The sequence below is a fragment of the Hippoglossus hippoglossus genome, chromosome 21 (assembly GCF_009819705.1).
Source record: "Hippoglossus hippoglossus isolate fHipHip1 chromosome 21, fHipHip1.pri, whole genome shotgun sequence".
Classification (NCBI taxonomy): Eukaryota; Metazoa; Chordata; class Actinopteri; order Pleuronectiformes; family Pleuronectidae; genus Hippoglossus; species Hippoglossus hippoglossus.
The window spans coordinates 1,815,834-1,842,692 of record NC_047171.1 but is presented as its reverse complement, the minus strand read 5'-3'; the positions used below and the strand labels follow the sequence as shown (position 1 = coordinate 1,842,692).

The window sequence follows — 26,859 nt, the reverse complement described above, 5'->3', positions numbered from 1 at the left end:
AGACAGACAGAGAGAGAGACAGAGAGAGAGAGAGGGACAGACAGACAGAGAGAGAGACAGAGAGAGAGAGAGAGAGAGAGAGAGAGAGAGAGAGAGAGAGAGACAGAGAGAGACAGACAGACAGAGAGAGAGACAGAGAGAGAGAGAGAGAGAGAGAGAGAGAGAGAGAGAGAGAGAGAGACAGAGAGAGAGACAGAGAGAGAGAGAGAGAGAGAGAGAGAGAGAGAGAGAGAGAGACAGAGAGAGACCTCCCCTGATACTTGGCAAAAGTATTTGAAGCTAAAAGTGCTGCTAATGGCGTTCATCTGCAAACCGTCGCACACACTGGCCGCACAGTTTAGTGGCTGTCTCCGGCCGTCGCTGGAGGATAATGTGAATCTGTGTGACTTCAATTTTACAACCAGAAGGAAAAGTTGTATTTTTTTTTTTTTTTCAAATGCGTCCGTCCAAACCCGAACAACGAAGGTTTCTACGGGGGTTGTCCTTCGTGTCCCAGGATTCATTGTGCGTCGGCGACATGAAGACGCTGGATGTGCGTTGGGACGATGAAGAGCGAGGGAGAGGAGTACAGGCCTGGTTCAGGTGGGCTGAGGTCTGATAACAGCTGCTGGCCTTGAGGTTGTAAAGGGATTACCTGAGACCGTGTGTTTACACGACTGAGTGAACATACGCCCACACACGTGTTGAAGGACACACGTGACGATCTTTCAGTTTTTATTTCCACTCGTGTGTTAGAGAGTTTTTCTCTTCCCCCGCGCATGTTTTGTGTCCGTCCCATTCTTGTGAACAGAAGTATTTCGTTCAAATTCTGTAAAATGTTCATTTGGAATCACAGATGAACTGATTTGAATTTTTGTGGTCAAGGTTAACATCCCCAAACCCTTATTTGCCTCGTGAACACACTAACTCCAGAGAATCCTTTCAGATTTGGCACAAACGTTCACTTTGACTCACTGATTGACTGATTAGACAACATGTGGACACGTAGACTTGATCTGCACTGGTCGTCAGAGACACACAACCAACAAGGTGCTAATTCTGATTTATGGGAAAGTTCTTCAAAAGATAAAAAGCCCAAAGTCTGTGGTGAAGGGAGCTGATATTCCTGAGGTGTCGTGATGATCACATAACGCAGCTTGTCTGGAATCTACCGAAGAGCAGGTGAATCGGGAGCTGAGGGTGACCTTTACTGGTTGACCTTTACTGGTTGACCTTTACTGGTTGACCTTTACTGGTTGACCAATCACAACAGAGCAGACTGGGCTTTATCAGGAGGGGGGGGGGGGGGGGGGGGGGGCTTAAAGAGACAGGAGCTAAAAACCAGAGGCTGAAAAGAGGAGCTGCAGCAATGACAGTTTGAGGAGAGCGATGTTTTCTGAGCATTAGAGCATTTAAACCTGTTCCAGCCATAAATATAGAATAATAAAGTCACACTACTTAAAACGATCATCCTGAATATGTGTCCTTTACCACTCGTGGCTCTGGAGTCCTGGTTAGACTGAGATGCGACGGCGATGACACCGTTTCTCTGTGTGTCGCAGTAGCCGTGTCGCTCACTGTTTCCAGTTTTATATCGATGTGAGGCAACACATGGAAGATTCTGCACGCTTGAGAAATAACAGCAATAAATGACACTGTCCTGCGGCAGATGAGTTCCATGTGTGCGGCAATAAATTACACTGTCTTTCTTTTCGTCTGCTTCATAAACATTCTCACACATACTGCACACTCATACATTCAGACACACACACACAAACACATACGCACAAAATGTATTTTAGTCTTGCAGAGACATTCCTGTCCGGCCCTTTGTTGTGTCTTTAATGACTTTTACAGGCTCTGTCTGTGTCTTAGTTGTGTTTTTCAAACATTCTTGTGCTTATTACCACTGTAACAGTGCAGCGTCGTACTCCAAATAGACAACCTCACATCCAGGCCACTGATTAGAGGGAGAGTCCCCTGTCCGAGACCATTCTCGTCTTGACCCCTAAGCTGCAGGATATTTCGTTCTGACTCAGTCCTGCCATAGTTTACACAGAGAGAGACACTTGGTGGTTGGAAAGTCATGACTATTAATAATGGCCTTCATGAAACTCTTGTTATTCCAACAAAAGGAGGCAGCTTGAACTCAGATATTTGGCTTTTGGAACGACGGCGTCGTGACAGGACTTGGAGAAGCTGCTGTTCTGTGTTTCTCTCCCGAGTCTGAAAAGTTTCAAACTGTAAGAGTCTGTTTTATTGATTTTGGCAGCTTCACTGTCGCTAAGTGCTCGTTTCTGTGGCGTCACAAACTGCTGTGACTCGGACTCCGTCTGAAGTTTGACTTTGCAGTTAGTGTGGGAGGTTTTCTTTGTTTATCTGCCTCTGCTTCTGTCTTCTTCTTCTCTCTCGCATCTGTGTCCATGAGGTCGGCTCAAACTTTATGTCATTTTTTTGAGCTTCTAGAAAGACAGCTGGAGGAGGTGCTGTGTCAGCGAGACCCTCGGATCACGTCTTTGTTCACACATCGCGTCGGGGACAGAACGCAGATTTGGCCCTTTTGACGTTGACAGTTACAGAATTTGATTATTAACTTGTGTGATATGAACTTGGCTGTTTTCTTCTGTTTCCAATCTTTATGCTAAGCTAAGCTAACGGGCTGTTGTTTCATATCTACTGTCCAGTCAACAGAAAGCAAATAGTTGAACTTGTCCTTCAAGGGATATTTTTTATAAGCATCACACAACGTGCAGCTTGAGGCCTGACGCTTCCTCCAAAGCTCCAACGCTCGGACATAGTGTTTTATGTATTTCTTTACTTTTAAATTCTTGGCACACACCAGCTATAATCGTACCTTATTTTAAACACGTGACGGACAGGTTAAAGATTCTTTCCACACATGTAACACAGCAGAAGTGACGGTGTCTCTGACTGACCGTGGGCTTGTGCCGCGGAGCTGTGGGAGTAGCCGAGTGCGAGCAGAGCCGTCTCCACCAGCTGGGAGAAGAGGATGTCCCTCCTGACCAGCACAAACTCTGCGTGCTCGTCCCTCCCCTCGCAGCCGTCCGTCTGAATCCCTCCGTCCGCCTGCTCCACCACGCAGAAGACGGGGATCATCAGACCTGTGGAGAGAGACCAGAGGGGGGGAAAGGAGAAAATGGAGAATCATTTAGTGTCTGGCTTCTATTGTCGGTGATCACGACACAGTTTATCCGTGGCAGACAGCGGACATGTGGATTGTGTTTCCACTGGGTCCGGCCTGTGATCACTTTATCCTTCGTGTTTAAAACTGTTGGATACAACAACACCTGAACTTCTTAATGAGCTACAATCAAACAAAGGAAGTTAAAACAAATCACATGCATTCCTCATTGGACTGTGAGCGTGTTCACTGCACATCTCATGTACGTCTGTTAGACGAGCTGTCAGAACAAAGGCTCCTCTAAGAGATATGTCTTTATACAAATATACATATTCATCAGTGTTACTTTCATCAGGGTATCAGTTTAAAAAGAAAAGAACATCCAACAAAACCATAAATGTGGGATTTAAAACCAGAATATTAATAATATCAATATCAATGCTGCTGACAAATGTTTATACAAAGGAAAAATGCTTCTTCAATTTTCATGATATTTGTCGTCCTCTTCGATATGTAAATTCAGGCCAGGTGAAAACCAAACCACTATGATAGTGTGGATGAAACCCCATCACACACACACACACACACACACACACACACACACACACACACACACACACACACACACACACACACACACACACACACACACACACACACACACACACACACACACACACACAAAGGCGAAAACCTTGGCGTACTTTCAAAGGCTTCGAGCAATTCTGTGAACCACACGTGGAAGTTGTGAATAGTTATATTAACTATTAACAGAGAACACGTGAAACTGAGACATGTGGCTCGTTACTCTGTGGACTCTTCTCCAGTTGTCCTCCAACACACGGCCTTCACACGGCCTTCACAACAACTCACATGAGCGTCTTCCTCTTCTTCGTGTTTCTCATCTCACCCAAAAAGATTCATCTACTTGTTTTTCTTTTATCTGCCAGAGCTTCGGTCAGAGCTCAGGTTTGGGGAACTTAAACCGATGGAAGGAAACAGCCGATAGTTTGTAGGAGACAGAAAACGAACACGTCAAACGTCACAGAGTCAAACTTAATGTCCTCGACGTTTCTTTGTCGTGCTGAGATCTTCCCCTGCTTTGTTCTCTGCTGACTTTATACTATCATAATATAATAATAAACGTATTTATATGAGGGAGCCAGGTGGAGAACGTCTGCAGAAACATGTCTGAAAGCAGCTGTAGTTGTTGTGATCACATGAAACGTGACAGACAGAGTTTGGTAACAAAGGGGAAAGGAGTTCAGTCACAGCGTGTTGGTTCTGGAACGTTACAGATTAATAAAGCACTTCGTGTATGAAATGCTGCTTCACCACATCACGTCTCAGGTCTCTCACCTTCTCATACTAAGACACCTTTATGTGCTCTGTTGCTCGTGTCTGTATCAGGACGCTCGTCAGCTCTGGGTCATAAATAAGGCGATAAAACATTTAAATGGAGACAAGCCACTTGTTCCATCTCAGTGTCTGGTTACAGTAATTCCAATTGTTCCTTCCCTTTGGCTCCGTGCACCAATATCAATCCTTCCCCTCCAATATCAGCCCTTTTTCCTAAAAGGCTTTTGGTTTTGGGCCACCTGTCAACTGGCAATTAATTAAAGCTCCCTGAAGAAATGATGGACTGTGAGCATTAGGCAGCGTCCCAGCACTAATAATACAGGGCACACACACACAGCCATGTGTTTTACCGCATGGATAGCACACAATGCTGAGCACACACACACTTACATATGTCGCCTTTCCCCCAGCACGCACACACACACACACACGCACACACACACGCACGCACACACACACACACACCCAGATCCATCCCACCCGTTGTTTTAATCAGTCAATTCCTATATTTCTATTTCCTCCTCATTAATCACCCTGCTCCCAGTCCTCCAGGCTCTCATGGAGTGAATTACACACTGGAGCACCGTGCCAATTCAAGTAAGTGAATTTCCCCCAACAGGGAAATATAACTGTCAACACAGAGCAGCTCCCTCCGACCAGCGCTCCTCTCTCTCTCTCTCCCTCTCTCCGCCTCTATCTCGCTCGCTCCTCCGTCTCCACCTCAGTCTGTCTTCTCTCATATCCAGTGTCCTGTGATTTGGCCGCTGACTGTATGATCTGGTTTGGATGATGTGATGTTGCCTCAAACCTCTAATCCCTCTAATATGTATGGGGATGAGTGAACGGGGATATTAAAATAAGAGATGTGCGTGTGGAGTGTGTGTGTGTGTGCATGTGTGTGTGTGTGTGCGTGCGTGTGTGGAGTATGTGTGTGTGTCTGTTGAGTGTAAGTGGGTGTGTGTTTTGGCAGCATTTCTTGGGTGTGAGTGACTCAGCGAGGACATTTGTGAATGTGGACATATGGTGTGTGTATGTAAATCTGTATGGTTGTGTTTGCATGCTGCTCTGTGTGTGTGTGTGTGTGTGTGTGTGTGTGTGTGTGTGTGTGTGTGTGTGTGTGTGGCCCCCTCCTCGTGGCGGCTGTGTGGTTTGGAGGAGACACGTCGAGTTTCCTGTCTTCAAACACAACCCGTCATTATTACAGGCCGACCATCCGCTCAGCAGGAAACCCCTTCCTCTCTCGGCCCCTCCCCCCTTCACTCGTCATTTCTTCTCACACTGAACTATTTTATTTCTTTTCTTCTGACAATTTTAAACATCATTTCATTCTCTCAGCTCAGAAACACAGATTCCTTCCACCGTTCAAACTGTGCAGCCAAACCCACAGAAATGCTTTTTTATTACTCTAGAAAACCTCCCACAAGTTTGCATAAACACAGATGAATTTTGTTATTAATATTCCTGTTTTATGCCTTCAATCAATGCAGTTTTCATCCAGTTGAAATCATTTAGTTCAGGACCACGTTGGAGCAGAATATTTATAAAGGATATTTTAGAAATATTAAAGGAAATCAAGCAAAAATCAAGAGTTTGACGTTTCTGCAAACATAATGTATCACAACCAGCCGGAGATAAGTGCATAATACACATGCACATAAACAAGAAGCAACTTTCACAATGAATGCAGGGATCGATAACCCCGAGTGAGTTGTATAAATCTTATTTATATGGAGCAATCTCCTTTATTTGGTGAGCCTGTATTATACAGTTCCCCCCAGACGTATAGATTAACAGTGCGGGAGCAGCTTCTCCTGCAGAGCTGCCACAGTACGACACAGGTCCCGGCCCCGAGCACAGCCAGACGCTGTCGTCTCTGGGCTCGGAGCAGAGGAGCTCAAAGGAAATACTAGAATGTGACTCAGTCGAGTTCACAGTCTGCTTCTGAAAGTCCACATGTTGGATTTCTTTTCATCCAGACCCATGAATTAATTGAGATTAAGATTATTTTCCTACACACACAACATCCGTCCAGTGGATAATCCTGCTAACAAACAAACCATCTTAACCTCCGTGACTGAGGTAAGAACCAGTGACATCACACTAGCACCAAAAAACAAAATGGTGGTGCGACATTTTTGTTTGTTCGTGTCTTAGTTTGACGACGGACAGATTTAATTGAAGCTTGGTGGAAGGACGTGGTATCGACCAAAGAAGGACTCATTAGCTTCTGGAGCAGATCCAGAGATTAACGTTTTTGTTAATGTCTCGAGAAATAATGCAGAGATTTTAAGAAAGAAATTCTTTCTGTGGAGCTCTGGATAATGATCTGTATGTATATTTATTCAATGAGACTGTTTCGCCTTTTACATCTCAGCCAAAATGTACGAATGTTTTACAATATTTCAACTGCAGTCATTTCCACTCTCAATAATTCAAAATGTGCAGTGGAGCAGGTTCACGGAAATGCACATTAAAATGAATCTCATACTCTGATGTTCTCCACGTCAACATCTCCTCAGACATCTCCAGGACATTGCTCACCTCCCAGGGGTCTCAGCGGCGCTCCGTTGTGGCGCATGCGGGGTCCGGTGGGGCTGCCGTTGAGCTCCAAGCGCCCCTTCTTCCCTGGAGGCGGGAGGCCGCTGAGGTCGGGGCTGCCCCCCCTCCGCTCAGGGCTGTCCTGGGTGATGGGACTCTCCCCTCCTCGCTCCATCCTCCTCCAGATCCCCAGAGGAGCTCCAGCCAGGGAGAACGAGTCTGGGGACATCAAACAGGAACTTATTACTCTGCACCACAACTATCAAAAACACATCATTGAGCCTCAGTGTCGCTTTCATTAAAACATGGATACTAGAGTTTATTGTGAATTCGAAATAAAATGTCCAGCTGCTGTAAATCCTCACAAAACACATCATCAAGTGTGTATTAATCCATGACTGAAAATAGTCCCTGGAAAACTGCAGCGTTCACTCGTGTTTGCCAGGAGCTACAGTGCCCGGTTGTTTACGGACGTAATTCTGCCCTTTTAGGAGTGAAACTATATATTTGTGACCGGTTTGAAAGGTCTTCGGTAATGAACGGGCTCGGAGCGGAGCCACAGACATGGAGGGAAAGTGGCAACGCACCGAGAGAGGCCGAGGGATGCGTTGTTGGTTTTGCTCTTTTCATGGAGTTTGTTGACAGAAAGGAAAATATAAAACAGCACCTCCCTTACGTGGAAGAAACGGCAAGTGTGTGAGGAACAAGAGGCTGAAGTGGAGAAGGAGAAGAGTGTGTGTGTGTGTGTGTGTGTGTGTGTGTGTGTGTGTGTGTGTGTGTGTGTGTGTGTGTGTGTGTGTGTGTGTGTGTGTGTGTGTGTGTTTAACACGTTCACGACACTACGAGCCTCAGGGCCTGTTGTCCCCTGATGAGGAAGCATCAGCCAAACGTCTAATATCGGGTATTGCCATGAGAAACGCTGCCAGGCCAGACACACGCCAAAGTCTCAACGAGCAGCCGGCTCGCTCAGGACAAATGGACGCTTTTATTTACCCACGAGCCCCTGGACAATATCCCCCCCCCCCCTCACTGAAGAGAGAGAGATTAGAAACTGTCTGGAAAACATGTAGAGGAGCACGGGAGGTTTCTCTTTTACAGTTTGTGACCAGAGTGTTATTCTGTGGTAAAGTTACTCAGTTGTACAGCTTAACACTTAATGGCCATAACAGTGAAATTTGTATACCTGCACTTTTTAAATCATTTTCAGCACATTTGTACAGAACTGGGTTAATACTTATTACTCTTTACACTTTAATTGTGATGCAGAATTTCATCTTTGACCAGATTTGAGAGTGAAAAGGTGAATTTCAGCTGAAGACACGAGGCAGGATCCACGTTTGTTGTTGGAACTGTGTGAGATTAGAAGCTGCACCGACCCTCCTCACTTTGTATGATTTCTGCAGCTCTTACTGCTGCAGCTCATAACTCTGAACAAAAGACGATGTTTTGTGTGGTTGCGTCTCTCAGTCTTCCTCCTCCTCCTCCTCCTCCTCCTCCTCTTCCTCTCTTTCCTTCCCGCCTCATTCTTCACCTTCTGTACCAACCGTAGCAGCTGAAAAACACCCTCCACCACAAACACATATAACTAATCTGAGAAGTATTAACAGCTCGTGGGCAGAATTCTTTAAATGAATAATAATAAATTAGAACCATTAGCTCGGGCTTGATTAAACACTGAGGGAGGCCGAGTTTATTAAAGAGAGGAAAGTTCAGAGAGTTACACAGAGAACAGTGGTCGTCATAATTCACGATGTGAGGCATGAGGGAGGCTTCACAGATAAATCACACCACTGACTGTGTTGTTGTAGCTACAGAACAACTGGATGTAAGGGAACAATGAAGGAAACTCACTGGCTGTCGTCAGCTGCTATTTACAGCCGGTGCTGCTGAGACGAGAAGTCAAACCTGAGACTATTTAGTTTTTTTAATGTTTCACCCCTCGGTCAAAAATAATCCTGCAGAGAATCTGTCGTTATCACCAACAAGTCCCATCCTGCTGCAAAGCTCCTCCCACACACAGCTCCACCTCCCCCCCCCCCCACGCTGCTGACGATCCCTATCAGGCCCTGCCGACATCTCACCATCTCACCTGGGACACACACACACACACTAACAGATCCTCCAGGTTCCAGCAGCATCGCATCTGCACATCAATTACATTTCATTTGGGTTTTTAAACGCAGCAGATAAAGGATGACATCGTGCTTTGCAGTTGTTGTTTTTTTGTCAACCCTCGCTCACACGGTCTTAGATAGGACGTTCTCCACCACCTCCACCTCCTCCTCCACCACCTCCACCTCCTCCACCAGCTCCTCCACCTCCTCCTCTACCTCCTCCACCTCCTCCTCACCAACAGCAAACGTTACCGCGTCAAGTCATGGGTGGTCACATGACACACGTGTGTCGGATCAGCTGCTAAATGCATTGATGCATCAGTTAGATTTATTTTGATCATCAATAATATCTAATGTGATAGAGAACCTGTCGTTTTTTGTATTTTTGCATCAGTTGGACAGAATGAGGCTTTTGTCAGATTCTCTTTGGGTTCAAGGAAAATATGATGCAATTATTTGAAGATTTTAAAGACAAACTAATAATTAATAAATAAAATAACTCAAAATAATTAATAGTGACAATAAACTATAATCATATGTCAGACAAGTTTCTGTGGAACGAGAACTTTTACTTTTGGCACTTTGAGAACAAGGAGGAGAAAGAGGAGGACGACAAAAAGGAAAGAAAAGAATTTAAAGTTATTAAATTAAACTATAATTCAGTTGAAGTAAGAAGGTAAAATAAAAAAACTTTAAATGATTTTTTAATAATTCTACAACTGGCAAAAATAATTAATAACATAGTGAGCGTATGAGCTTTTATACAAAATCACTGCAGACGAGATTGTGATTGATTAAGTGATCGGCTCATTGAAACCTGTTCTCTCTCTCTCATCCCTTCTTTTTCCCTGTTGCTTCTATTTTGTTGTTTCATTTTTCTCCAAACACACACGTCGTTATTTACACACATGTAAATATTGACGGGATTATCATCTCATGAACGTCCACAGTCCCAGATAAATGCTAATCTGGTTTATGTAATTATTACGGGCGTGTTGAGCAACCACCTGAAAGACGGCACTTAAACAAACGTACGATAACTGAACGACAGTGCACGGTACATCGCTTGTTAATGGCTCTGACCGGCACTAAGGTCACAGGTTCACGGGCACATATCAGATTTTAAACAATGAGATTATTATCGCCTGCATTGTGTGATAAGACGCGTGATAGTCAGAGCAGTTAATGAAGACGTGATAAGAGGATCTGTTATGGAGACGGGCTCCAAATGTAATGTGTTTCTGATAAGGAGCGAGTTATGACACATTTCCCAATTTATTGCTTCTCTGAGCAAATGTCACAGGAACTGTACACTGGATTATTAGAGATTTTCCTTTTAAAACCCGTAAAGAAATCAACAATTAACGTAAATATTCTGCATTTTTTAGTAAAACTCTAACAGCACAGTCTCGACCTGGGATAGAAGCTGGTGAAATAAAAGGTTTAAAAACACATTCTGCTGAGTTATTCCCGCATAATGTTTGATTCTGGGACAACCGTCGTGATTTGATGATAAGCCACTATCAAATTCCACATTATTACATGTTCTAGACATAACAAATACACACCGAGGGGCCAAGGACAAGATTGCAGAGCAGGAAAAAAATGCAGACACACCCAAAGAAATAGGCGAGTGGGACACAACAACAAACACACCTATAAACAACGTGTCCAGCTCAAAGACGTAAACACACACAAACATGTAATTCAAAGCCAAACTCTACAAATCAGACGCCACACGCTGATTGGTAGTCCCGTCCATCTGAAACACATCCAGTGTAATGACTGGTGAAGGCTGCTGCTTCTTCAGTTTACTTTACCTCAATCGCTCTCTGTCGCCTCTATTCTCATCTCACCTGCACCAGAGTTTTGGAAAAACACTTTCAGCCGCGTCCAGCTGTTTGAATCTCAGCTGCTGACGAAGGGAGACGCGCACAGAGAAATGTGAGAGAGCAGCAGGTCGACGTTTGGTAAAGAAGAAGAAGAAGAAGAAACCTGGTTTTTACGTCGCCTCCACATCCTCACACACACACACACACACACACATCCCACTGTGTAAGTTGTGCAGCTCTGGAGCTCACACACACACTCACACACACACACAGACTCACACAGGAGAGGAGTGTAACTGTGGGTGAAACGTTAACCGCCTCAGTCTTTAGTAGGAAACACAACAAACCCTTTAAGAGGAAGAACTCTATCTTCTACCGTTCGGATAAACAGCTGCTAATGAAGGGTTGTGTGTTCAACATGCAAACCACACACACACACACACACACACACACACACACACACACACACACACACACACAGAGAGAGAGAGGGTGACCTACGAGGGCATTATTAGCACTGATAGCAGGGGGAATGTGAGAGGCGTCACCTATAGGAGAAGATCCAGAGATACGGATGTTCTTCTCGTTCCAGATCCACTTTTATAGCTGGGTTATCAAGCTGTTGGTTAATGCTCCAGATAAAACAGGGAGGAGGGCATTAAAAGCTGTGTTGTCAAATAAACGCACAACGTACACAAGACGTGTGACGGCAACGAAGGTGGGATGTGCTGAAATGTTCCCCACAAACACACAAACGAGCAGAAACCAACACTCAGCGAGGAAGAAGGAAAAGTATGTTTCACACAATTAGTTCTTTTAAAAAAAAGTCTGAAAACAAAATGGGGAACAACATGTTTTTTATGTGGCTGTTTATGAGAAATGATTGCTGTTGGGGAAGGTTACATTATTGTGGAATTTGCCGTTGATGGCCCTCAGATGTGTGACTGTGATGTGGCGAGCGTTGGTGTGAGGGGAGGAGAGACCTTCAGAGCAAACACACAACTTGTTTTGTTGGAGCTCTGGAGAGGGACACACACACACACACACACACACTCTGAGGGAGAGGGAGGAAAATAACCAGGGGTGAGGGGGCGAGACTGAGGCCCTCTGGCAAACATGTTTGGCTCTCTCGCAAACATCTCACTTGATAATACGGGATGAAGAGAGTCAGGCGTTTATGGCCTCGCCCTTCCAGCCAGAGGACGCACTCGGCGTGCTTAAACACACTCACACAGTCGCACACAGACAGACACTAAGCCACACAAACCACAGCCAGCTCGCTACACAAGACTCTCAGCTTTAACACTTCCAGGGACCACACACTGACTCCGTCGGTCGCACACAGCAGGGACGGGTAACACACGAGCACAGAACCCTGATGCAGCTGTGAAGGAGCTGTTGGTTCAGCTGCGTTGTATCACGAGGTGTTTCGGTTATTTTGTCCACCCCTGCACCGACGTGCACAGAGCGGCGTGAGGTTCGACTCCTCGCCGAGTCCAAACCAGTGCACCACAGCTCAGCAGCCTCACCACAGTGGGAATAAACTGGGGTTCTTAGGGGTGTGTGTGTGTGTGTGTGTGTTGGGGTGGAGGGGTTCAGTTGACTCAGTTGAAACATGGATTTATCCAGAGGTGAGTGGACGCTGCAGAGATGTGCAGAGGAGCCTCACCAGCTCCTCTCTCTGCCCACTGGGCCTCGCCACTATCTTATCTGCACTTCAATCGTGCCGACACACCCACGTTACATACGAGCAGATAACTGGGGTTCACACAGGAAGGCAGCGGAGAGCGTGGAGCGAGGAGGCTCTCTGAGATATGGACGGTTTACGTTGAGATGGAACGTTCAGATTATTAATAGAATACAAAGCTGCAGGAACGAGGACTCGAACTAATATTTGTGTCTGCTGCAGAAAGTCAAGCTTAAAGAATATAGGAGATCATAATGTGCATGGCATTGCAAACCATGAATAATTTGTGGCGCATCAACATCACTGCTTCAAATCTGCTGCAGAATAAAGAAAAAACTCAGTGGAAGCCAAAGAAAATCTGAGGTTTCCCACTATTTTCAAACCTAACACACACAGACACACACACACACACACACACACACACACACACACACACACACACACACACACACACACACACACACACACACACACATCACCCCCTTTCACGTCCCGTCAGACTTTGCGCGGCCAATTTTTTTTGTCAACATGAGCAAACTTGAAAAGGACAAACAGGCCAGAAAAGCATCAACTGAAACCAGTTCGTTTTTCCTCTCACATATATTTATATTTTCATTTATATATATATATATAGTTTTATTATTTATTTTTCTATGTTGTTTTTTTATTCATGTGTGGAAAAAGATTTTATTTTGTCTGATGCCGTCGTTACTTTATAATTAATTCGTTCATCCATTAGGCCCAATGCTCATTCCTTCAGTTCTCTGCCGGTGAGGGACTAAATGTCCTCGAGCCGTCGGAGTGAGTCTGAAGCTGCAGCCTCGCGTCCACCTGCTCAGGTGAGGAACCCGCAGGGGACACGACGGGGACGGGAGCGGGAGCTGGTTCCTTCTCACAGGTTCGGTTACACGAGGAAAGGCGGGTCTGTTGCAGCAGATGAAGCTGAGCGGGTGAGGTGTGTGTTTATTAAAGGTCCGAGTCTGGATTTCATGTAAAGAATCAGACGTTTAAATGAGTTAAAAATCCACATTCTGATCTGTGCATTAGATCAATTTAAACTTTGTATTTATTCCATTTAAATTCACAGTGAATTCTAAAACAAATTGTATGGTAAAGGTTTGATTTCTTTAAAATCAAATCTCCGGTGCCCGGTGGCTGCTCCTGACACGAGGCTCTGCGCACGGACTGTTTCCCGTTTGCAGCCAAACGCATTTGGCTTCAGTTTCTTGTGATTGCACATCAACAGCAGAGGCCCCTTGTCTGAAAGTCCCTGATCCAACCTGCAGCTCTGTCACCGTGTGTCTGCATGTGCGTGCGCGTGTGTGTGTGTGTGTGTGTCCGTGCACGGTGCAGGTATCTGTGCAGTGCCGCTTCTCGGAGTGTCTCAGAGGTTAGAGGCCCGTGTAGCAGCTTGCACCGTGTTCTGCAGCTTTCTGCTCCCCCGCCATGTTTTATTCATCGTCTACTGGAGAAGGTGCAGTTTGAGGAGAAGATGCAGTTAATTCACTTCTGCACGTGTTAGTAACTGCTACTCATCATTATTATTATTATTATTATTTAGAAAACTAAATTAAAAAGGCAGAAACACTGAGGTGATGTTATGACGCGTTTTAAGACTCGTTCTATTAAAATATGATTTAATACAAACGCACCTTTGCACAAAACCTGCAGGTTTTCTGACCATGTGCTGATTTGCCAATGATAATAATAAATAAATCAAAAACAATATTTAACTTTGAGACTTTTACGGACTTAATTCTTTATAGTAACTTACTACTAACGACTTTATTTACGTATCTTCCCTTTGTGCAATATTTAAAATGCAACTAATATCTCGTAAATAATATTAATAGTGAAGGAAATAAATTATATTGTTCAGGACACAAGAAACTGAACCTGATCACGGGTTTGGGTTTTGTGAATATTACAGGTAAATATGTGTGTGTTGTTAAAAACTTTCACATCTTTAACTTCAGGTTTTGTTGCAGAAATCTATTTCATTTTAATTTAATTCTATAGAAATAATTACAGTAGTAAATAGTCGTTTACATTTTATCAGACTCTTCATTGATACATAATAATAATAACTGTTTAGCCTATAGGTAATTAATTCAATTGGTTAAATTGAAAATAATCTATACATTAGGTTGGTAGTTGATCACTGTCTCTTTATTAATTGATTAATTAGAATTTGTATGAACTTGATAATGGTGTGTGTGCGTGTGTGTGTGTGTGTGTGTGTGTGTGTGTGTGTGTGTGTGTGTGTGTGTGTGTGTGTGTGTGTCTCTGTGTGTGTGTGTGTGTACACTCACTGTTTACGGCGTGTCGGTAGCGCTGCTGGCCGCTGAGGAGGCTCTGTCCATTGATCAGCAGTATTGAATCCAGGGCTGGAGCTGAGCTGCGGCTCCCGGACACACGGCGGCGGATTGACGCGGGTTCTGTCCGCGGCCGAATCTGGACTCCGAGTCGGACCCGAGATCCACGGAGACGCGACGAGGTAAAGTTTTTTGTTGGTGCGTGACTGACTGCGCGTAAAGCTGCGGAGAGGATGAGGCGAGATGCTCGGACACTGGACGCAGGATGCGCGCGTCTGAGGGGAAGTGGTGGCACAGGGAGAGAGAGAGAGGGAGAGGGAGAGAGAGAGACTTTGACAACAGCAGCAGTTTGTCCTGGATTCTTCTGACGAGTCAAACTTGATGATTTAACGGAATCTGGACTTGTTCCCTCGTCTTCTCTTCACGCGTCCGTCCGCCGCTCGCAGCTCTGAGGTCCTCGCTCCTCGCAGCTCATCGCCCGAGAGAGAAAACAGCGCAAAGGACGACGCGGCAGCAGCCGAAGGAGAAGCACACACAAACAAACACAAAGCTAAAAAACACCGGCGTCCGAGTCACGGTACCAGCGGGATGTGATCGGCGCAGAGGAGCAGCTTCTAATCACCAGTGTGCGTGTGTCACTTTCAATCTCTCCTGTGCCAACGGGCGCACTGACTGATAGAGGGAGGAGAGAAGGGAGGAGAGACAAAGAGAGGGAGGGAGGGAGGAGAGGAGGGAGAGGGGGCGTCGGTAAACTCATCTGAAAGCCTTTTGTGGGACGGATCTCACTTATAGGACAAATAGAAATGATATTAAAGTGTCCAGGAAAACTTTATTTCTAATTTATATACCCAAATAATCACTTTTACGCACGAACCGTGGATGACTTGGTTCCGAGGAAACGAGGTTTCCCCTGCGGCACAAGCAGCTGCGTAATAAACATCTAGATGATCTCTGAGGGAATCTTCTCCTCGTCTTCAGGAGACTTTGACATAGAAGAATTTCTCTTCTGTTAATAGATAATTCCACAAGTTATCGCCGCGCTATCAGCGCTGCAGCTTCCCTCTAATCCTCAGACATGTCAGAACCATCCCACAGATAATACGCACAAGTTGAAGTCCACGCGCTGATGCGTGTTAATAAGTAGCCTAATAATAAGTCCCCGTGCGTGTGTTCCTCTCCCGAGATGCCCCGCGTCGCTGTGGGATCCCAGTTAATGATAAACCCGCCACTTGATAGACAGATGTCACCGCGTGGTGGCTGCGGGGTAAGGAAGCCACCGAGGCTCAAATGCGAAGTGATTTCTGGACGCACGATAACATTTGAATTGAAAATGTCAAGTGCAAGAATCTGGTTATTTTTCCTTCATCGTTTTCTTCCTCTCTGGTGCTTTGGTTGTTAAAGGTTTATTTATCTTTTAAAAAGTGGTTTCTGCTTGTTGTTAATATTTAAAAAATGGAGTCCAGACAAAACTAGGAACAGTTATAATGAACCTTATGAATGCTCTGAATTCCAGAGGCTGAGATTCCCACTGATGCAGCTGTGGCACGAGACCTACTTCATCCACATTTTAACACGAGCATGCGCAACCCTGCAGCTGAATTGAGCAACACGAAGCCACAGGTTTGCAACATGTGCGACACTGTCATCGTGCGTAAAGTGCGTCCAAGTGTGTGTTAGTGCGCAGTGTTCCCGGAGCCTCGTGCTGGTTTGTGTGAGAGGAACCGGATGGATTACTGCTCGCTCCCGTGGCCTCTGGATGAGGCGCCACCGTGACCCGCGCCATGGATGGAGCCGTGTGCGCGTAAAAGCCTTCCAGGAAAAAGAAGCGAGGCCTGATGTTATTACTCTCTGGGAGTTTGGTCTTTTTGAGCAATAGCAGGTAGATTTATTTTTAAATGATGTGCGAGAATTAAAGTTAAAGATAAATTAACCTTCACCGAGATGTAAACGTTCAGCTGAGGCCGGAACAGAAAACAGTTCGGAGAGAGACGCGCTGCGGATTCACGAGGACTGACTCTTCATCACTTCTCCACATTCATAACGTTATTCTCATCTTCATCACTGACACTGGAATTAAATGTCACTGTGGAACAAACACGTGTTTCACTGACACCTGGAGCTCCAGTGAGAGTCAGTGCGTCAATATCACCAGACGTGATTAAAGGTGATGATGAAGATGATGAAGATGAGGCTGTTGTGGTGTCTTCTTCGTGATGAGTTAAACGGACAGATATCGTTGGAGATTTTCTAAAAACGCTGAATGTGTTAAATTGAACTCTGAGGTTTAATGTCTCTCTTGCACTTTATTTTCCTTCCGTCGTGACAGACTCGTTAAAATCCATTTAAAGGTTTTTATTTCTCAGCCTCTTACATCCACAGCGTCAAGCTCCAAACTTTCTTTAAATTCATTTCACCCATTATAAACAATTATCTGTGAATTAACTGGAGTCCTGGGGACTTGATAAACTTCTCCTGCTGGATTCACACACATATTTCGTTTTGTAGTCAAGTTGCCTTGTTCTTCAAACGTGTGACGGTGAGAGGAGAATCATGCGTGAGCTTACATTTTTATGTATTTCTGCTAAATCCATGTGTAGTCAAGGAAAGGTTCTTTTGGATTAAATATTTAATCTCTTTGGTTGTTATGGCGGAGAAGAGTCGTGGCTGCAGATCTGAGGTCTGCGCACAGCCCAACAACTAGAATCATCAAGAAAATAAATAAATATGAATAATAAATTCATGTTTAAATATTTAAAACGTTTCTCCCACATTAGGAGAAAAATAAATAAACTCCAGCCTCGTTTTGTCGAGTTAAATTCTTATTTATTTGGGAGGTGATGTCGCGTTTATCCACAGAAACGTCTTCTTTACGCATCGTGCCGCGTCCTGCTGGAGTCATGCGGCGGCGGCAGGCGTCGTGAATTATTGAAGCCTGACAGGGAAGCGTTAGCCTGCGGATCTTCTCCGCTGCATCACTCACACACAGCTCGCTCCCTCCGTCTCTTTTCCATTTCTTGGGGAACTGGGAATCTTGGAACGAGACCAAACATGCGTAAAAGTCTCCGAGACGCAGCGAGGAGGATGAAATATTGATCCCTGAAATAACCCCGATGGAAAACAAATTCAGAGGACGGTGCCCTCAAAGCCCGTGTAAAACATGGTGTGTGTGTGTGTGTGTGTGTGTGTGTGTGTGTGTGTGTGTGTGTGTGTGTGTGTGTGTGTGTGTGTGTGTGTTCCTGATCACCCCCTCTGACCACCACCTACCTCCCACCCCCACCTTTCCAGAGAAAGAAAGAAAGAAAGAAAGGGAAAGAATAACGTGCTTTTATTTATCTCACATCCAGGGAGCAGAGTCATTTATAGAGAGTGATGTTGTGATTTTAAACAGAACAGACCTCCGGCACAAAACTCATTTCATATTCAACAAGTCAGCACAATCACACGCGTCTGGCCTGGATCAGGCAGGAACACAGGAAACACGAGTAAATAACAAGAGTTGGTTTGTTTGGGACACGAAGTGAAAGTGAACTCAACTAAATGTGCTCACTTTTTAATAAAAGAATATTAATTTAATTCATATAACTCAGATTCACTGGATAATAAAAAATCATGTTGGTGTTTGGATGGTAGTCTCATGGTGTGTGTGTGTGTGTGTGTGTGTGTGTGTGTGTGTGTGTGTGTGTGTGTGTGTGTGTGTGTGTGTGTGTGTGTGTGTGTGTGCAAACAGCGCGGCTGTGTGGTGAAGACACAGAAAACCAAAGACGAGGCCAAGAAACAAACTCTTTTCATTAAACACATAAAGAGTTTTGTCAAAGTTTTATTAATAAACTCGCTGGATTAGATTCAGTTTTATTTAAATGTTTCTCCCGCAGAGTGGATCTGATGTCAAATCGTCCTGAGGCTGAACTTCAGCTGCAAGTTTATACAAATAAAACTAATTTTTATCTGTTAGAAATATAAATACATATAATAGGTGCAGCTCACATACAGGAAAACACTATTTTATGATATTGCCATGTGAAAAAGTGTTTTAAAGTGAATTATGAATGTTTTAATATGAGTTATAATATCTTCTCTATCATCTCTTATTTTATAAACATGATGCATAGAAAGAGAGGAACTTATTGATTGATCTCAGCTCGTTTCTGCTGGTTTCACTTTCCTCTCACACACAAACATCATTTATTCATGTGACTGAGTTTGAACTGGAAATAACCTGAAAAGACAAAATGTAACGTAAAGTGAGTCGAGACCAAAACACGTGAAATGAAATCATAAAAACCTGGAAACTCAGATGCACAATAAACATTTGTCATAAATAACAGAAATGTCACTAAACTTAGACTTATAGAATTATACTAGTTGCCTATTGTAGAATTATTAGCCTGATTAAAAATCAATAAAATCCCACCGAATAATTTGATTCTCCAACCAATAATAATTATAATAGTAATTTCTTTAACTTTATTTATACAGCACTTTTCAAAACAAAGTTACAAAGTTAAAACAAGATAAAGTAATAATAGTAATAACAGTAGTGATAATAATAGTAATAGGCTAGAAATAATCTTAAAAAATGGAAATTGCCCACATTATTATTATTATTATTATTATTATTATTATTATTATTATTATTATTATTATTCCGGGTTACTCGCTCCTGACTGGGACAAACGTTTTTTAATTCCTGCGTTTTTCCGCTAGATTAACGCTTCATGTTCAGAATCAGCTGTAATTGGAATCGAAAGTAACGAACGGGAAACGAACAACAGGCGCGTGACACGAAACAGACGAGTCCACAAAACTAGAGTCAAAATAAATACATATTTCAGCAGAACACCTCTTTCCACAGTGTTTGTCGTTGGCCTGATTGCGGTGAGAAGAAGGAAAAAAAAGAAAAATGAAAAATGAAAACCTGGACGTTGGCACGTTTCTTTATTTCAGCAGCAGTTTTCATTCCGTTGAAGTGAAGATGTGACTTCTGCTCTGATCTTATGAATATGATGTGAATTCGTCTCCAACGCTAAAGAGCAAATGGCTTGTTTTGAGAGGATGTATCTCGTTTCCCTGCAGGATCCATGTGACTTTTAGCGCCGCACGTTCAGGACCTTTTTTCCAAATTGCTTCCATGCAGAGGTCACGACTCTGATCCATTATTTCTGCTTCTCACCATTTCTCACCACGACTCACTTCTGACTCTGGAACAGCCGAGGAAACACTCTCACGTCGTCAGGCCTCAGGGCGACTGATTCAATAAAGATTACATGTAATAATACACATAATCATTTTATAATAATGTATGTATAATTGGTATTTGTGCCAATTTAAACCTGTCATATTTTATTTATTATGAAAAGGGATTGGTACCCATCAACAATTAATTAAAGCTATATTCTTGAAAAATATAAATATATCAATATATATTAAAGTCTCAAGGTTATTCCTCAACCAAATGTATGAATTTATCTTGTGTGTCAAATGTTAATCTTTAAATTTTTTTAATTTACCATCATATAAAAAGACACAATTTAAAAGTTCTTTGCAGTCTAAAGTCTTTATTATGAGATAATAAATTATTCACTTAAATTTATTCAGAAGCCATTATTATTATTATTATTAATAGTAGTAGTAGTAGTATTTATAGTATGTGTAGTATAGTAGTAGTAGTAGGAGTTGTTGTTGGAGTAGTACTGGTAGGAAAAGTTATTGGTTGCCAGGTTGTCAATCATCCCTGACTAATTGGATCTTGAGGAAAAGAGATGTGGAACAAAACCCATCAATTTAAAAACATGTAAAACTTATTTAAACTTGTACTGATGATTAAAAACATGTTTATTCCATTATTTCAAAGTTGAGAGAATAAAACACTGACCTAGAGGAGTTTTCCACAACCTGGCAACCCCCACGTTTGTTCTGATTGGATTAAAACTGATATAAAACACTTGATCAGTGGTAGTTAAGTAGAAAGTTGCTCCACTTTGTCACATTTAATCCCGTTTTCCTGCTTGTTCTGATTGATTCACTGAGCAGAGAAGGAGAGAATAATCACTCCAGAATCTGATTTGTGACACGAATGTTCCGGAATGTGAGTCGAGTCTAAAACAAACTGTGTGAGTGTCGTTCTGTGAGCAAACTGTGTCTCAGCAGCCGAGACGTCCTCCTGCGGCTCTCCGCTCGTCCACGTCTGAACCCTGACGTGGACGACCCACTCGATTGCTTTCCCTGCTGGTGAAACCCGTGGCCCTCGGCCCCTGCCCGCTCGGTTTCCTCCTTCTCCCTCAATGAGTTCTTACCTGAAATCAAACCCGCCTGCTTAACGAGGGGCTGAGGCCGAGGGAGGCGGTTGTGAGCGTCAGCACTCTGCACTATGTCATCGGGCACAAGTATTTGACAGTTGGAATTATCTGTAAATACTTCATTAAACTGTGTATGAGTTCTCCTCTTGTGCTCACGGGCCCGGCCCCGGCAAGATTTACAAATGATAACGTAAACACTTGGGAAAAAAACAAGAAAGAGAAATTCAATTCTCATTGGAGAAGAATTGGAGAGAGAGACGGAGTGGGGGGGGGGGGGGGGGGGGGGGGAGGCCGGGAGAATGTGATGGGGGAGCAACAAACCAGCGGAGGTCTGGGTAATGAGGTTTGGAAAGTGTGTTCAGCGTTTGGGGGCCAGGGTTTACTTGACCTGCCAGGGGGATTGTCTTCCAACAGGGAGCCTGTGCCAGACGCTGAGCCGAGCCGAGCCGAGCCGAGCTGCGGGGGCCTCACAACCCACTACCTGTGAAACCTGTGAAGAAACTCCACAGTTTCTCTCACAGACAAACGGGGTCAGTTCCTCCTGCAGCTCACTGACTCTCTCTCCCCCTGCCAGCTGACTGTTTAGAGCATGAACTCTTTCCTCTTCAGTCGCCTCACGGGCCGGACGCTCTCCTCAGAGCCTCTCGGATCGCTCAGTGACACACCACAACGTCTCCAGAAATCAACTCGGTTCCACTCCTGCTCACCTCCCTGACACAGTCACCTTGGCAAACACTCCCCACGTCAGGCTGTCTGCACTAATAACCAGAGCCTGTTGCAGCTCCTGTCAGGAGCAGGCTGACGTTTGGAGGAGATGGAAACTGATACGGTTTGAAAGTGGAGCGAGTAGGAGGTGGACGAGGGGGTGAGGAGAAAGAGAGAGAGCCTCTGTGTTTTCTATGAAGGTCACAGGTGATGCTGAGGAAACGGTAAAGTAGCGGTGCACGAGAACCAGGACGAGACGGACACACACACATCTACATGAATCCTACCGTGAAGCCTGAATGTCCCCGGAGGTTTCCTGGACACGTGTCGTCCACGGTCGGCGGCGGCGTCACAGATTTCCTCAAACATCTCAACCCCCACAACCGGGACACGGACGAGCCGACGGCCTTGTGGGTAAACAAGGGTGCAGGGATATAGTGCATGGTTTCACTTTGCAGCCCCCCCCCCCCACCCCACCCTAGGTGGGCGGAGTCATATGCATTCAGAGTAGATGTCAATCATTTACTGTCAGACACCAATGAGGAAGCTTTTGTCTCCCAGAGTAAATCCCTTTGATTGGTCCAAAGAGAGTCAATGATTGAAAACATGCATTGAGGGACACCCATGTTGTGTGTGTGTGTGTGTGTGTGTGTGTGTGTGTGTGTGTGTGTGTGTGTGTGTGTGTGTGTCGCTGTCAGAGCACTAACGATCTGGCCGGGCCGTGTGGAGGCTGCGGGGTCAGAGGTCACCTCACTGCTGTGATCTTGTGTTTGTTATTGCTTTGCTGCCCTTGGACGGGTTAACATAGCACACACTGCATCAGCTGGTCCGTGCACTTCCTCTGACACACACACACACACACACACACACACACACACACACACACACACACACACACACACACACACACACACACACACACACACACACGTGCGCGCTGGCAGACGGGGCTCGGTCACCGGCCTGCGAGGCGTCTGAGGGTCACTTCCACATGTGTTGATGGGCTCTGAGTGAACTAATCTAAACTGGTGAAATGTTATATCCTCGCTGCAGGGAGGACAGAAGCCCGAGCGGCCCCACGCCACCGCCGCTCGCTTCATCCTCTAATGTGCAGGGGAACAGGCGTGCAGGGAGGTGGACACGCGTGTTACTGTGGAGCTCGGAGCGTTTACTGCTTCAGGGATTCAAACTGACATTGACTGTTTGAGCTTTAAGGTTTGTTTTTTGGGGGTTGCACGTTCATTTTTGACGTCTTTTAATATTTGGCAGAAAACTGAGCAGGAGCTGATTTTATACACCAGGTCAAAGTGAGTAGACAGGTGAGAGAGAAGTTGTGCAAAGCTTTCTGTGTCTCCAGAGGAGGGGAGGGGGGGGGGGGGCAGAATGTGTGGAATATAAAAAGATGATATCTCTGGTTCTGCTGCTTTAAAAAAAGACGAACTATCCATCATGAGTCAGAGGATGAATCCCAGGAGACTCCGATTGAAACTTAAGCTGTTTTCAGTCGTGGAAATGTCCAGAGAGTTTGGCCCGGACAGGAAAACGTGGGGAACATCCAGGCGAGGGGCGGAGCCTCGTGGGCAGGACATGACGTATTCATTCTGCTGTGGAAAGATCAGTGTTGTTGTTTACAGCTCATCCACACCGGTGTCGGCCCTCATCACCAGAAGATCTGGAATCTCCTCGTGTTTCCAAGTTGACGTCTTCGTCTTCTCCGTGTCCGGCTCGTGTCGGCTGCTGCAGCAGAGTTTAGGAGGTTAATGAGGAGAATGAAGCCAAGAAGAAAGTCAACATACCTGAAGAGTCAGTTCATCGTAGGTTTGAACAAACTGTGGCTCCAAAGATTTATATTTAATAAAGGAGAAAAACACAGATTCATCAGGGCAATAAATCAAGGAAATTGTTGAAAATGTCCAAAGTTCACAATGTTACAGAAAGTGAAACACACCAAAACTTAACGAGTTCTTCGCTGATCCACACAACATCCATCAAGTTTCATTATAATCCGAACAGCAGTTTCTACATAATCCTCCTTAAAATCAAACATACAAACTGACAGCGGTGAAAACATCTTCTCCTTGGCGGAAAAACTGCTTTAATTCAAACATTAAGGAAGCAAGAATGAAGCAAGTGAGTAGGATCCAACATTCCTTGGACCTGATCTATGAGGATTCAAATCTGGATATCACATCATCCTCATATCAACCTTTGTTTGTCCAATAGTGCGAGTGAAACATTTCTGAGATCGATAAATAACAAACAAACGCAGAATATTCTCTTTGGCGAAGGAAAGAAAACTACACAGATGAAGTTCAGTTGACTCGTCGTGGAGAAACTGTCTCAGTCCAAATAAAAAGCTGCTTTTCAAACCTGAGGCTGGAGATAGAAAGACATAAAAAACCTTTACATTTAGGATCATACTACGAGTTTTTTGGGGCTACTGATATTAGGGAGTAAAAACGTTCTGAAACCGATAAACAAACGCAGATGTACACACGGATCTCCCCCAGCGGAGGGAATGAATATGTGTGGTTGCGTCCGGCTGTCAGTCAGCAGGAGAATATATTTTAACGGACAGGCCTTTACCCCTCCAGATACTGTGGTGCAGCCTCCTCACAGATATAATAGCAGCCACAGAAGAGGCCTGCGGAGGCCGAGTGTGTCTGAGCCAGCGGAGGTATGCTAATGGAGTCAGAGGATAGTTCTGTGTGCGTCACAGGTCTCCTCTGAGGATGGTGGTCGGCTGCCCACCCACCTCCCTGATTCTCATACTTCAAACACTCCACAAAGACCCACTAACACAGAACATGTTGGAGGGACGGAGGGACGGAGGGACGGAGCGCCGGACACGATGGAGAGACAAAAGAGGGAGGGAGAGGAAGAAGAAGAAGAAGAAGAGGGCACATCCTCTTCGTCAGTCGTTAGTTAAAGTCCAGAGTTTTAAAAGCTCAGGAAGCATAGTTTTATTTACCCTAGAATGGGCCCTTTATATTCTAATACTTTATATTCTAATACTTTATATTTAAATACTTTATATTTACATCAGGATCGGGTCCTCTCTACGGAGGCGGCCATGTTTTTTACAGTAGCCCAAACTGGACAAACTAAACCTTTTGAGTTTTTATGACGACTGAAGCTACCACAGGTTCTCTGTCATGTTTGGAAGGGGGGGGGGGGGGGGGGGGTGTTCAGCTGCAACGTGACACTTCACCACTAGAGGTCACTACATTCTACACACTGAACCTTTAAGTAAAAGTGTCGTATAAATAACGTTGGTTATAAAACGCTCTCCTCCATCTCAATCCTGCCCAATGTTTATCCACCATTTTACTGATGCATCCCATCATGTGGTTGTTTTTTGTCTGTGCACACGACAGACTTAGAGTTTTGTTGGTTCAGGTGAATCTTAGGAGAAGCACGCACGAGTTTATATCTGCGTCTGTGCAGAAATATGTGCACACATACACAGGCAGATACTTGAGCATGTGTTTGTGTGTGTTTGTGTGTGTTTGTGTGTGTTTGTGTGTGTGTTGCTGGGAAATGAAAACAAATGGGAATCCTAAGCGAGGTGAACATGACTGATGGAGCTGCTCAGAGGGAACAGAAGCATTAGTGTGTATGGCGAGTGGTCTGGTTTAGCACATTGTGTGTGTGTGTGTGTGTGTGTGTGTGTGTGTGTGTGTGTGTGTGTGTGTGTGTGTAACAGAGGAATGAGAAAGACATGGCAGATGAGGGGATGGTGGGATGGAGTCAGTGAAGGTCTGACATTGCCAGAACCTGCCATGTGTCGTTGATTAACCGGGTAGAGTTGCAATGATTTAGTTGACAAAGCATCACATTAGTGCTGCAGATCCAAGTGTTTGTGTGTGTGTGCGTGTGTGTGTGTGTGTGTGTGCGTGTGTGTGTGTGTGTGTGTGTGTGTGTGTGTGTGTGTGTGTGTGTGTGTGTGTGTGTGTGAGACGCAGGGTTAAGCCAGATACTTGCTGAGGTGCCAAAGTGATATCACTGCATTGTCTTATTTCTCACGGTGATATTTTTCCCTTTTATTACCGAGAGATTGTTGAGTAGGACTTCAGTACTTCTTGGAGCTGGTGCTGGCAAAATGATTCATGCAGAGAATAATAAAACCAAACCCAGTAAATATTAAAAGAGACAAACAGGACGGCAGCTGTTTGGCTGTTGTTTCCTTCACCTGCGTCTGGTTGGTTATTCATCAGCAGGATTACGTAAAAAAATACTGAACCCATTAAGACCAGTACTTGCTGGGGGGGGGGGGGGGGGGGGGTATACGTCACAGCCTTGTAGTACTACTACACTCACAGTACTGTACGCTTCTTACATGCGTCTGTATGTGTGTAAGAGAGGTGAAAAGGCCAAGTAGACTAGACAAGAGGGAAAGTGAGGGACGGGAACAGCCGACACTTTTCTTAAACCGAAGCCGGACCTGTTTTATCTCAGTGAGAGGAGGGAGCGGGGGTCTTCACAGGGACAAGGTCAGAGCTGTGTGGACTGAGGGAGGAGGAGGGGGGGGGGGGGGTGTTATGAGGCTGCTGAGGGCCTGGTGGTCCGTCTGTCCGTCCCTCCCTCTGTCTGTCTGCTCCTGCTAACTGATTAGGCCATAATTTGAGGGGTGTCTTGAAGGAGCAGCCCCTGTTTTCACCGCCGCCGCCGCCACCACCCAAGGGAGGCTGGTGTAGGTGCAATAGGACCCCGAGCAAACACACACACACACACACTTATGAAATGATGGATAAGCAGACATGGGGCTTGAGAACAGGAAGTGATGATTTAAACAGAGCGCCAGACGCCGGCAGCAGAGCCTCTCTCCCTCCCTCGCTCGCGCTGCAGCGAGCAGGTAAACTTTGAGTCATGTTTCAAACTCACGTCGCCAA

At 44.9% G+C, this 26,859-nt stretch overlaps 1 protein-coding gene across 3 annotated transcripts in view; it reads right to left on the bottom strand.

Moving 5' to 3' along the window:
• Positions 1–15,387, bottom strand: part of satb2 (SATB homeobox 2) — a 40,875-nt gene extending 25,488 nt beyond the window's left edge. For 2 of the 3 annotated variants that reach the window (XM_034574543.1, XM_034574544.1), the window contains exons 1-3: positions 14,964–15,229; positions 7,022–7,237; positions 2,916–3,101 (exon numbers count right to left, since the gene is read on the bottom strand). In XM_034574543.1, coding sequence (XP_034430434.1) covers positions 2,916–3,101; positions 7,022–7,193 — 358 coding nt within the window. In that variant the 5' untranslated portion in view covers positions 7,194–7,237; positions 14,964–15,229. Of the gene's footprint in view, positions 1–2,915; positions 3,102–7,021; positions 7,238–14,963 lie in introns of all 3 variants that reach the window. The other variant, XM_034574545.1, reaches the window with a different exon arrangement.
• Between the last annotated feature and the right edge of the window lie 11,472 nt (positions 15,388–26,859).